This window comes from Monodelphis domestica, chromosome 1 (assembly GCF_027887165.1).
Source record: "Monodelphis domestica isolate mMonDom1 chromosome 1, mMonDom1.pri, whole genome shotgun sequence".
NCBI lineage: Eukaryota > Metazoa > Chordata > Mammalia > Didelphimorphia > Didelphidae > Monodelphis > Monodelphis domestica.
In genome coordinates, this window is record NC_077227.1 from 500,249,155 (window position 1) to 500,262,244 (window position 13,090).

A 13,090-nucleotide genomic window follows, 5' to 3' on the forward strand; every position below is an offset into this window, starting at 1 on the left:
AAGAAAGAAAACTGAGAGGTTAAATTACTTGCTTAGGGTCATCCAGAGGTACAGTCTGAACTCAGGTCTTCCTAGCTCTCAATCTACTATGCCAGGCTACCTGTCACAGAGAATCCTTATTACATAGTGTTGTTGTTCAGTCGTGTCTCACTCTTCTTGACCACATGTGGGATTTTTCTTGGCAAAATACTGGAGTGTTTGCCATTTCCTTCTTGAACTCATTTTTACAGATGAGGAAACTGACTGGAATCACATAGCTGGCAAGTGTCTAAAGTCACATTTGAACTCAGGAAGAGAAGTCTTCTTGACTCATCCTGGTACTCTATCCACTGTGCTACCTAGCTGCCCCATTATACATTGATTGATACATAGTAAATATTAATAAATGCTTATTGATGGATTGATAGTTAAACTGCTACTTTACCCAGTACACCGCCCCTCTACATAAACACATTCTTTCTTATTTGAATATCAACACAACTTTCAATAAAGAATAAAATTCACAGACTCTCAGATGGGAAACATATAGATGGAAATCTATCTATTCAAACCCTTATCTTCTAAAAGAATGCCAGTTATAATATACAGAACAAAATCCAAGAAAGGCTGGAAAGGATAAATGAGAAAGTAGCAGCAATTAACCTTAAGTTGCCTAGGGAAAGTTGAGGAGATTAGAACAGGAAGAGCAGACCTAGACTAATGGGTACCTGAATGTGATTATATGAAGTGGAGGATATGGAAAGTTCTCCACCGTTAGGAATTACCTTACTCCCCAGGTTTCCCCTTATCTTACTCCCCTCCATACATATGACATTCCAGCCAAACTAAATTACATTCTGCTTCTCCCTTTCCCCCTTAAAAGGCTTTTTATTCCCCCACTTCCATGCTTGTGATCTTATTATTAAAATGCCATTGTCCCACTGCCCAATTTGCTGAATTCCTCCTTATCCTTTAAAATTCAACTTAAATAACAACTGAAGGGAATGAGCTTACCCCCTCAGATCTCATGCAATGGTTTGTTCTGCATCTCTCTCATAGACTTATCATGTATTATTATCTATTATAGTCATGTGTGTTTGTGTCTTATCCCTTGACTGGATAGGTAGCCCCAGAGCATTAAATTCTAAGAGGACAGAAACAATTTCTTACCCAAATTTTATATCTTGTCCAAGCCCAGCACTGAGCTCTGTACATGTTGGTCACTTCATAACTATTAGTGAATTGATAGATGAGTCAATGTGAAAACACTGAAACTTGGTGACGACCAAAGGAAAATTTTACCTACAACCTAATTTTTACCTACATTGGCCTTGGTGACGAACACTTCTAGGTAACTATGACAAAGTATGTCACTTTCTGTGGAAACTAGACAAAAGTTTTAAACTCAATCCCTTCAAGAAACAACCTCCACATAAATCTGTTAAATGGATTCTCTTCATGTCCATGGATTGTATTCTCTCTATCCTAGCCAAATGTCTCTCTCAAATGTATTCTACAGGAACAGGAGACACTGGCTGATGGATAGATTAACTGTGGAGGGGGCAGGAAGAAAGAACTCAAGGTTTCTGTCCTTCTGAAGGCAGTGTCATCTTCTGATAGGATGAACGACTTAATGATATTATTCAAAGATGCTACTGAAGTGCAAACATTAAGTTCTTGCTCTTGAGTACCCTGACAGAGTATTAAGCGGAGTTGATGATTCTTTCTGAGCAGTTCACTTAAGGCTACTTTTGATAAGCCTAAGAGATGAGTTCCAAAGATCTACTTCCAACCATCCTTCTCACTACCATCCATGCACAATTAATGAACAATGTAGTGGCCATTTTTACATTTTCCATTGGGATGAGGGGGAAAAAAAGTATTATTGAACAGGTCCTAAAACCCCAAAGTGGACTGCATATCCAGTTTTATTTTTTTAACCCTTACCTTCTGACTTAGAGTCAATACTAAGAATTGGTTCCAAGGTAGAAGAGCAATAATGACTAGGCATTGGAATTAAGTGACTTGTCCAGGGTCACACAGCTAGAAAATGTCATATATGAATCCAGGACTTCCCATCTCGAGGCCAGGATCTCAACCCACAGAGCCAATCTGGATGCCCCATTCTTTAATTCATAATTTTTAATTTGCTTTGATGACTAAACTCTTCTTAGGAACTAGACCACTGCCCTCTGATGCTTGGCAAGGCTGAAACTTTCTTTTCCAAAGGAAATTTATTGTCTACCCAAAGTAAATGAATTAATGAATAAATAATCATGACAATGACTGGTGGTGGTGGTGATGATGGAAAAGGAATAATAGGATAGTGGCAATGACTTACTTATGTTTAGAGTTAATACAATGCTTTCACATACATCTGATTTTATTTTCACAACAATCCTGGGAGGTAAATGGGTTTGGTATCATTGTTCCAATTTTATAGATGAGAAAATAGGAGTTTGAAGAATTTAAGAGGCTCATCCATTTACATGGCATGTAAGTTGCCAAGGTGAGACCAGAACTCATATAGCCTAGTGCATTAGCCTAATGCTCTTTATAGAGTACTATGCTGTCATAGATATAACAGGCAGAGAGGGAGAATGTCTATTCTGTAAGCCAAACTTTCTAATAAAAGAGAATACTTGTGAATCTTGTAAAATAAAGACAGAGCTATTCATTTTGGCATTTTCCTCTGAACCAAATGGTACCTAAGGCACAAAACAAACTGGGCTATACTCTATTCCTCTGAACATGTCCTCATTCAGACTTCAATTCCTTTGTTCATGCTATTCCCTCCATTGGCATGCTCTTCTTCCCCATTCTTTCAAATATCACCTCCTCTCTGAAGCCTGCCTTTCTTTATCCTTCCAGATGTCTCCCCCCCCAACCCCAAATTTTGTCCTCTGCCTCTCTGGACTATACATATTCACACAGCATTTTCTTTTATATTCCTTGAATGCATTTTTATATTCTTTTATATTCTATTGTCTGTATGGTATGTTGCCACTCCACAAGGAGCTCCATGAGGGCAGAGAACCCATGTTTCATATAAACTTTTTATCATTCCAGTGCAGAGAGTGTTTGCTTGATAAATGTTGGCTAGATTTGTTGAATTATTGAGAACAGATTCAATTCTTATCAGAGGCAGCTACTTGTTTGGGGCAGGTGTTCATATCCCCTTGGATTGTGAATGACAGATACACACAAGTTTCAGAGCTCTGGTAAATTGAGAAGGTGATTAAAAACAAGTCTAGTAAATTTGGTATAGAAATATCGAGCTGAAGTTTTGCTCTGTTACTTCAAGTCATATTTTTTTCCTACAAAAAAAAAAACGAAAATAAACAAACAAAAAAACCTTGGCCCTGTGTCTCATTTGCAGCTCCAGGGCCACCAGACATTGTCTGAACCTCATGAAGCAATGTAGTATTTGGGAAGTTTCTTTCAACTTCATTAAAAACAGAATTCCATTATATCCAAGTCCATTCTATGCTAATTCTACCCATCATAATTATTCTCATTACAAACAATAACTGTATTCTGCTACCTTAATATATAAGCTATAGCCAATTCCTATAGAAATGGCTCAAATATTGCTTTAAACATGGTGCTTTGGGGTGATTTACCAGCATTGCCTCAGTCACAAAAGCTCTCAACTAATTAAGACCAGTGATCTTCATTTGGCATTTACCGACACTAGAGAACATTGTGAATCTGTTTTAGCCCACCTTATAGTCTCATGCTATCGGCTGCTTTAATGGAAACATTGGGCCTTTTCCTTAGCATACATAAATGGACACCACAAGCTTTTCAATTAAATTAGTCTTTTGAGAGAGATGTAGAAGAGTCAAAAAGCTCCTTAAAAATCTGAACTGCTTCATTGCTTCTCATTTGCCAAGGGGAGATGTGTAGTTAAAATGCGATGTTATTTTCTTTCTCCTGCTTGGGGAAAAAAAAAGTTTCTGATCTTTCGAACTTGAAGCTAGCTATTTTGGATGTTTCTTGGGATTTTCTACCCATCATAAACATGCGATTTGCTTTTCTACAGCTATGTAAGGAGTGGCACAGTTATTATACACCCAGAATAACTATATATGAATTGTGTTTTAAGCCTACTGTAGAGGGTATGTGGGGAGGGGTCACTTAAGCAATTTCAAAAGAATAAAATGAGGTGACAGATAACAGAGAAAAAGAGGACTCCATTTAGAAGAATAAAATGTAACCAGAAGGCTTCCCAATGACAAAGTATTTTTCATATGTTTGCTCCGCTCATTATCTCTAAAACTTCTGCACTGCTGCAGATTTTCCAATTGTTCAGCCTTTAAAGTACTAAATAACATCGATATGCTAACAATAGGATTAGCTATCCAGATAGACGGTTATGCCTCCAGAATCTTAATTTTACACATTTAAAACAACTGTAGAAGTTGCTTTAGAGTCCCAGAGCACTCCTGGAGGTTTTAAGGACAGCATTTCCTGGCTAGAGAAGCCAGAAGATTGAAACAGACGACAACTGGCAATTCCTAGCGATGACTTTCATGACTTTCAAATTCCTCTGAATTATTGAATCATTTCAGCCAGCTAATCCACTCGGAAACAAATACTTCAGTAGTAATCATCCATTTATATCTCAGATATTTTTTCTTCTATGAGAACAGGGAAGATCTGCTTATAGGATCTGTTACCAATGAACTTATTATGATTTTCTGACCAAACTGAACCATTCTAAAATTTGTCATTACTGCCGATTAATAGAGAATCACACGTGGCCCTATATGTTTTTATTCATCTTCTGTCAGTTTGGGGGTACAAATAGATTTTGATTCTTACAGGATTAAGGAGGGTATAATTTCACCTTAGAATCTCTAATTCTCCCTTATTTTTATCTCAATGAAGGAATATATCTAAATCAACTGTGTCTTAAAGTTCCTTCCACAGTGAGGGAAAGGTCAGCAGGAGGAAGGGAAGAAATGCAAATGAAACAGAAACAGGGTGTCCTTACTATTCAGCTTCCTTGAAATCTTGTACACTCAATGAACTTGCTCTGTTCTAAGACACTCAGGTATTTCTCTGTTCCCAAAGAGGTTATTGTTGTGTTATTAGAAGAACCAAGGGCCAAAACTTAATAGTTATTGTCAAAGGTCACCTCAAGAAACAGAAACAAATTTCTAATATCAAATGGCACTTTTAAAGCCATGACTAAAAATAAAACAACAAACATTTTTAATATAAAAATGATTGCCAGGCAGGAGCTACTCTTATTTAAGCTACACTGCTCATGATATAAACAGTTAGGGACCAGTAAGGAGACAGTGAGGGAAAAGATATCCATTATTAAATATGACCTGGGGAAAATCAAACAAAAAACTTTTTTGTCACAAAAGTAAAAAACAACATTTTAATACTGTTAAAGAACAGAAGAACTTTTGTACTGAATAAGTTTTAATACCACTATGATTTTTTAACAAAAGTCTCTCAATTTAATTGCAATTAAATATGTAATGAAAAAGTACTGCTTCAGGGAAGTGAAGCAAGACACTTTTAACTATTAGTTTAATACATTTCCAGCTGACTTTGCATCAAACAAAAAGGACACCATGCTTGTGTATGTGTCTGTGTGTTTGACTAACCATAAAGTAGAATTGTTGAGACATTTTGTTATTAATGAGGAACATCATGAAAAGCCATATTTTAATGTTTAGAAAGATGAAATTTTCTGATTTTTATGGTGGTCCCTAAAAACTAAAGCTACAAACAAAACCTGATAGAAAGGAGGGCTCACAATCATACACCTGACTAAGATGAGGTTAATTGTATATCCGACCTTAACAAGAGCCAGGCCTAGTTTTTTATTCTTCCTATGCTGACTTTCTAAGTTTATCTATGGCAAATAATCCAATAGATATTTTATTTTTACCTGTATTCAACAGAATTCCAGTCTTTATTTATGTCTTTTTCTTTGACAAAAAACCACCCCCAACTCTTGGGACTGGGAGAAAGGGATAGGAAGATACAGTCTATCAAACTCAGGAGTTTCCTATCAGGAGATGTTTTCTCAGACTATCAGCTTAGAGAAAGATTGAGAGCAAGAACCTGTATTGGAGGAGCCTGACAAAGAAGAGATGCTCCTGGGGACAGCCCTAAGATATATTCTTTTCTTAGGTGAGATTCCCCAAGTGGTAGGAAATAAGAGAGGTGAAGAGGTAGGAAAGAAAGAAGATTTTCAGAATCAAACCTCCAAAAAAAAAAAAAAAGAGATCTCTTTGAACAACATATTGTCTTTCCAAAGATGCCAGAAATCCCCAAAGCTCCCCAAATTTTTTGATCTGGTTTTACAAGGGGTGGGGGGAACTCTAGGGAACCGCCTTTCTTGTATAAGGACAGTGCCTGAACTCCCTGTCACATGCAATCTGCTGATTAGGGTTAATGTATTGTGTCCTGATATGGCAGATTAAAAATGAAATCAATAAATGACTAAAACAAATGGGCTTTTGAGATGTCCCATTCAATCTAGGTCTTTAAAAATGAGGTGAGATGAGGAAGGAGGGAGGGAGGGGACCCAGGGCCACTTAGCAATCAATATGAATCCCAAACACTAAGTAGATGGAAGCAAACTTGGTACATCTTTTAGCTGGAAGCCCCCTTATTTGGGACCTGCTCTAATTAATCAGAACAGCCAAGGCACTCCCTACTTGTGAGCTTCTTAGCTTTTTGAGTCATCTGTCAAAGTCAGAATGTGCAGAGGAACTGAAGGGTTCTGAAGCATGAGATATTTAGATGTTTTTTTTGATGTGACTTGCTTTTCTAGACAATTAAAAAAAAAAAGTGATGCTGCCAGGGTCAGGGCTCCATTCTGAATCCTATTTCCCTGAAACCAGTTTCAATTGGCCAGTAAATAAAAGATAAATGTAATGTTCCAATTTCTCCCCTCCCCCACCAACACTAGTATGCCCCCCACCCCCGTAATAATTGATATCACTTCTTTTAGTCCCATTGTCATAGATACTAAGAAGTGGAACAAGACCTCTTAGGTCATTCCCTCTACCCTAACTGCAGCATGCAGGATGGTCCCTACTGAATATGTTTCCATTTAAATAACCTGTGCTATTAAGGTGCAAATTACAACTTTTAAGTAATGATTGCTAATAGTCTAATGTTTACTGCCACACAAGGACATTCATGAAAACAAAATCTGCATTATTCATCTACATATTAAATAAACAAAATAAATGTGAGAGCTGTTCATCGCTACTGTACTTTCTCGGGTTATATGAGAACCAGGGTACAGATAAAGCAGCAATAAATCTCTCTGGGGCAAAATATATATATATATACACACACATATATACATATGTATTTATACATATATACACACATATATATTATGTATATATATGAGAAAGAGAGAAACTGTATACTATCTATAGAAAGGTACTGAGCTTAGGTTCCCCATCCTTGGCATTAAACTAATGATCACTGATATAGAGAATATTGATATAGAGAAATAAAATATGTGGTGATCTTTTTGTTTTTGTTTTTAAGTGGAGGTAGGATAGGAGAGGAAGGGTAGAATTTTTAATGTTAGCATTTTATACTTAAGAACACTTCATATCTCTGGAAATGAAGGGGTACTAAAATTCTTTTCCTTTTTCATTCTTCTTTTCTGTCCTCTCTATGAAACTGGTGGGGAAGAGATAATGGTACAACATGCAGGGATATTTTCACACGAAAAAGAAAAACATTTCGGTGGCAACTAAGGAACATAGAACTGAGGACAAGGAGGAAGAAATCAAACTTCAGGGGGTTTGGCCCTGTAGCTTTTGCCACAGCCCTAAACTTCTGTTATCCCAAGTTACAGAATGATGCAACATCATAGAGAAATGCCAAGAGACTAGAGAGAAGCTCCTTAAGAAAGAGCTGACACAGTATGGCTAAGGTAAGGGATTTTGGTATTTCTGAGGGAAATCTGCTAAGGAGAAATACAAACATCTATTTGATATTGATGTCTTGCTGAGGTAAACTAAACTCTAATGCCAACCCTCAAGGAAAATATTACAAATAAATAGTAAACCTCCCCTCTCCCCCATCTCTTATAAACAATGCTATTCATTCAATTTCAATGCTTACAGTATTGGGAAGATCTAGAATATGTTATTGGAAACTCACAACTCAAAATTAATGATAACAAGAGATAAAACTGACCTGCATGATCTTTGGGAGAGACTCTTATTCAGCAGAACTTCTATTCAATCCACTTGTACGTTCTTTTTAATCTTTGTATTTATTCACTACTCAAACTAGAATTTTGCTTTCAAAGTCAGTGCATGGTAGTAATTATTTACAGTTGTGCACAGTATGGGGCAGTGACAAATGCAGACATTTCCAGACTCTTTAGACTTCACCAACTTTACTTATGTGAAGCTAAAACAGAGGAAGGCATTGATGTCCTTGAATGTGGGCAAAGAAAACTATGTGGAAAATATCTGCTTTATTAAATATAACCAAATAAACAGCTAATAAGAGGCCTTGCTATTTTCTTTATACCTGATTCCTTTTCAGCTTGACAGTTTTTAGACAGTAGATATTTCTCCTTGCCTTCATCAAAAAAATAAAGAAATAAAAAAGTAAAGACCCAAATACTACATAAGAAAATGAAAAGTAAAAGCAGACCAGGAAACTAGAACCATGGCCATAACTTTCAAGCAGGGAAAACTAGTGTAAATAAATTAACCAGTGTAATAAAAACTAGCTTAATGAGGAAAGTCTAATTTAAATCATACAATATGATTATATGTGTATGTGTGTGCATAAATATATATACACACATATATGTATATATATGTATATATTCAGTTCACCTGAAACCTCATTGATCAGAGGATAAATATAATCAAAGTAGTACAATTCTGAGCAATGCACTTTTTGTAATGAGCTTACTGACTGAGACATGTCCAGTCATTCTGGTAATTTAAATCACTGCCTAGTTGTTGAAGGCCTTTACCGGAACAACAAGAAAAACAGAGTAATTTTCAGGGCAACCTTACTTCTTGCTGGACGGCAGCCCAGGGTTCTCTTATGGGACAACAATAAGGACGTTATCTATAATAATCTAGCTACACTCATTCTTCTGTTTCCAGAGTTAGCCCAGGAAATCTATGTGACTCTTCCCTGGTACAAACCAGCCAGTGTGCTCACTCTAACTTCGTCAGATTGGAAACTGGGGTTTAAAAGCAAAAGTTAATCAAAATATAGAAGAAAAAATGAGAAAGGAATTATGTTTTAGGAATCATCAGATATAGCCAATGGTGGAAAACAAACAAATATGAAATGCTTTTCTGCCTGTACATAATCCCACATACATATACTCATAAAACCCACAATCCAACCTATTTTTACAGGAAAGTTCCAAATACTTTTAATTTTTTAAAACCCCAGGTGTTTTATTCTTAGGCAAATAGCATTAAAAAAACCAAACAAACAAGGAAAGAATGCTTTTTAAGGTGTTTCTGTGTTACTCCTAGTAGCCTCTGGCAGTTAGGAAAGCAGGTACCTACCCCCCTCATAGGAACAGCTAGTAGCTAATTACAGATGCTCTGAAGGGCCTGTCCTGCAATTCTATGCTAGAATTAGATGATGAGAAAAGAGGAAATCAGTGGTAGATTTGATCCCTTTTACCTAAAACCCTAATACCAGCCCCCTTCCCCTTATTTGTTATCTACCTTTGGTTTTGCCCCAAGTACTTTTCAAACTTTAGTAAAGTATATCACTGAGCTTGCTCCTGTTTTGCTTCAGATTTCAATAAAGTAAAACTAGTGATAGGTTTGCAGGAAGAAGACTTGGCTGATGATCCCTAAAATCAAGGGAGGAAAAAAAAACCCTTAAGCTTTTCTTTAAAGCACTGATCCAACTAAGGACACAAAGAAATAAAAAACGCCCACATTAAAAGCCAAACAAGATAATAATTGTGCGTCTGGCTAAGAGAATCTAGAGGGCAAGCCTTGCGTCACTGGCACTTGAGTTACCATGGTGAGTGATTTATTGATATATATCAAGAATGAATAGATCAAAGGCAGCAAGATGACAGGTGATCAATCAAATGTCAAATCAAAGCTGGCAATCAACTGGAAAGCTGACTTTTCAGTGGGTGGGTCTGGCAGGAGAAAAATGAACTTTCATATTGCACTTCCCAGAAACAAAATCCCAGTATACTATTTTAAAAAAAAGCAATTAAGCAACCTAAAAAGAAAAACTCTTAAAAGGCTTTTTGTACTGGCCCATTAACCTGTTCCTATCTTTCTTTTTCTTTTTTGGGGGGAAGGCAAGAAGTAGCGATACAAAAACACAAAGTTAAAAACTCTTTCCTAGGCACCTATTTTCAGAAACATTTCATTTTCCATTGGGCATTTTTTTTTAAAGGCGGTGGGGTGGGGTGGGGGTAGAGGTAGGGATTAGATTTGAAAACAGATTCTTTCAGAACGCACTTAATATTGTTCATTCGATTTCCTGTTGCAGCTTTCACTAGGACTGATCTAAAGCTGAACTCCATCAGCTCATCCCATGCCAGTCCCTGCCTTCCCTAGCTCAGGCAAAACCTCATACTTCCTAGAACCAAAAAGGAGTTAAAGGAAAGCTGACCCAGGAAGAGACACAATGACATCTTAAAAACCAGAGTATACAGGCTCAGTGTAAGGGGGAGACTAGGATGTCCCCAAACCTTACACACTATCACCGCAGAAAAGCAAGAGGCAGGAAGGAAAGAAATGGAAAGAAAGTTAAGGGTGGGAGGTAGTTGGGGGGGGGGGGGAAGGTGGGAAGGGAGGATGGAGAAGGTGGAGAAAAAGTTTAAGGAGGGAAGGACCGTGGGATTCCCCAAAGCTGGAGAGTTGTCCGGGCACCGGGAAGGGGACAGGAATTAGAATGCCAAACCGGGGAGTCAGTTTCCTTCCTTCTTTCCCAGAAGGGGAGAAGGAGATGAGACTTGTTCGCTTGCTCCCAAGCAAGTTGGATAGAAGCGGGTGGCAGGGAAGGCGGAGGGGGGGGGGGAAGGGGGGTGATGAACAGGGAGCAAAAAGCCCAGAAAAGCAGGGGTGCTCGTCTCGTAGGGAGGAGGGGGGCGCGGGGGAGGAAGGGAGGGAAGGAGGGAGCTGCAGCCCCAGCCTGTAAGTGCCGAGAGAGAGAGAGCTTCGGCTTACCTGCCGCCCGCTTCGGTGCCTGCTGTTTCCTCCTCGGCATCGCTCTACTTTCTCCAATCTCACTTCTGTCCCCAGACCCGAGAAGCAGCTCGGGGGGTGCTCGCTTGTCTCGTCTGTCTCTGTCTCTCCCCCTCTGTCTCTGTCTCTCTCACACTGAGCGTCCCCCCTCCACTAAGGGCTTAAGGGGAAAAAAACCGGGGGAGGGGAAGCCCCAACAAAACAAAACAAAACAAAAAAACCTGTCTCGTGTTGACAATGTCGGGTTGTTGGTTGCTGATGATGTTGTTGGTCCTTTTTTTTTTTTTGGTCTATTTTTTGGTTTTGTTTGGGGGGGTGACTGTTGAGACACTTGATTTCTTTATTAAACATCCAAGACCAGGATCAGATGGCAGGAACTGTGCCGCACACACGCACCACACGCACTCACACGCGGAAAGATAAGGCGAAAGGTAGTAGGTTTTTTCTTTTTCTTCCTCTTCTTCTTCCTCCTTTTCCCCTCCTCCTCCTCCTCCTCCTCCTCCACCACCACCACCACCTCCTTCTCCTCCTCCTCCTCCTCCTCCACCACCTCCTCCTCCTCCTCCTCCTCCTCCTCCTCGCAGATCTCTATGGCGGACTTGTGCGGGGGGAGAGAGATCGCGGTAGGTTTGGTGCTGCTGTCAGATGCCAGCCTGTGAGTGATATGGGAGAGGACAAGAGCGGGTTTGGAAGGCAGGAAATCTGGAATTCACACACACTCACACACACACACACACACACTCACACACTCTCACACACACTCTCCCTCTCGCGCTCGCTCTCCCACACACATACACACGCACACACACTCTTTCTCTCTCGCACGCACACACACACACACATCCTCACATATGCACACACAGGCAGGGCGAGGCGATGCCAGCAAACATCGATCCACTGAACAAACTGAACATTAACAAACTCCTCCTCCTCCCCGCGACCTGATGACAGGGAGAAATTTACTCCCCAGCAGCAGATAGAAAGGCAGAGGGAGTTTATTAAAGAGACAGCGTCCTGCTGAGGGGAGAAGAGGAGTGGGGAGGGCGGGGAAGGGAAATTCATATGCTGGCCCTGCGAGGCCGTCCCTCTGCCCTTCTCTGGATCCCTCCCCAACTCTCGGAGGCATGGCCACCCTGAGCTCCCCGCACTCCGGTCGAGGGGTGTCTTTAGTTAAATCAGTGCTTTAAAGAAAAACTGGGGAAGATCAGCCTGAAGAAAAGGTGAAAAGCGAAGCCAGGTGAAAGAGTGAATGCCACAGATACTCTTTCCACACTCACACTAGATGAAGAAGTTAGATTTGTTCAACTACATCAATATATGGAGGGATTTAGAAAAATCTTAGACACTGAACTTTCCCCCTCAAAGTCCCCTTCCTCCCAAATGGGCTCCTTTCAAGGCCTATTCCCTCCTTTATCCCATTCTCTTCTGCTTGCTAGATAAGTAGGGAGTTCAACTTTTTTAAAAATGGCTATCTCCTTTTTTTCTATTCTACAAGCACTTTCTCAACTTTTATGCTTTCAACCCAATATTCACCTTCCTGAACATTTATTAAGCACTTACTGAATGCAAAGCTTCCTGTACCTCTTTCTGCAAGGGATTGTCCAAATTCTACTGCTCTCCTAAAATTTTCTTTGGTCAAACAGTGCTTCCAATAGATGGATCATCGGTTTGAGGCTTAGAAACTTTGTCCATAGGGTTGTTTGTTTTTATTTTTTGTTGTTATAATAGATACTTCCTTGTAAGGATCCTTGCAATTATAAATAGTTTGGGCCTGTACTATTTCCTTTGCTCCACCAAACCTTCCCCTAAAAAACATTCAATATACCAGCCAATGGCTGACAAGAAAGGACTGGGCAAGCAACAATCTTGTAGCACCTTTGACTAGAGCTGGCTTCTTTTTATTC

At 39.3% G+C, this 13,090-nt stretch overlaps 1 protein-coding gene across 2 annotated transcripts in view; it reads right to left on the minus strand.

Moving 5' to 3' along the window:
- Window positions 1-12,150, minus strand: part of TSHZ2 (teashirt zinc finger homeobox 2) — a 277,271-nt gene extending 265,121 nt beyond the window's left edge. Inside the window, exon 1 of one of the 2 annotated variants that reach the window (XM_007475717.2) lies at window positions 11,169-12,150. In XM_007475717.2, coding sequence (XP_007475779.1) covers window positions 11,169-11,208 — 40 coding nt within the window. In that variant the 5' untranslated portion in view covers window positions 11,209-12,150. The remainder of the gene's footprint in view (window positions 1-11,168) is intronic. The other variant, XM_016422848.2, reaches the window with a different exon arrangement.
- Between the last annotated feature and the right edge of the window lie 940 nt (window positions 12,151-13,090).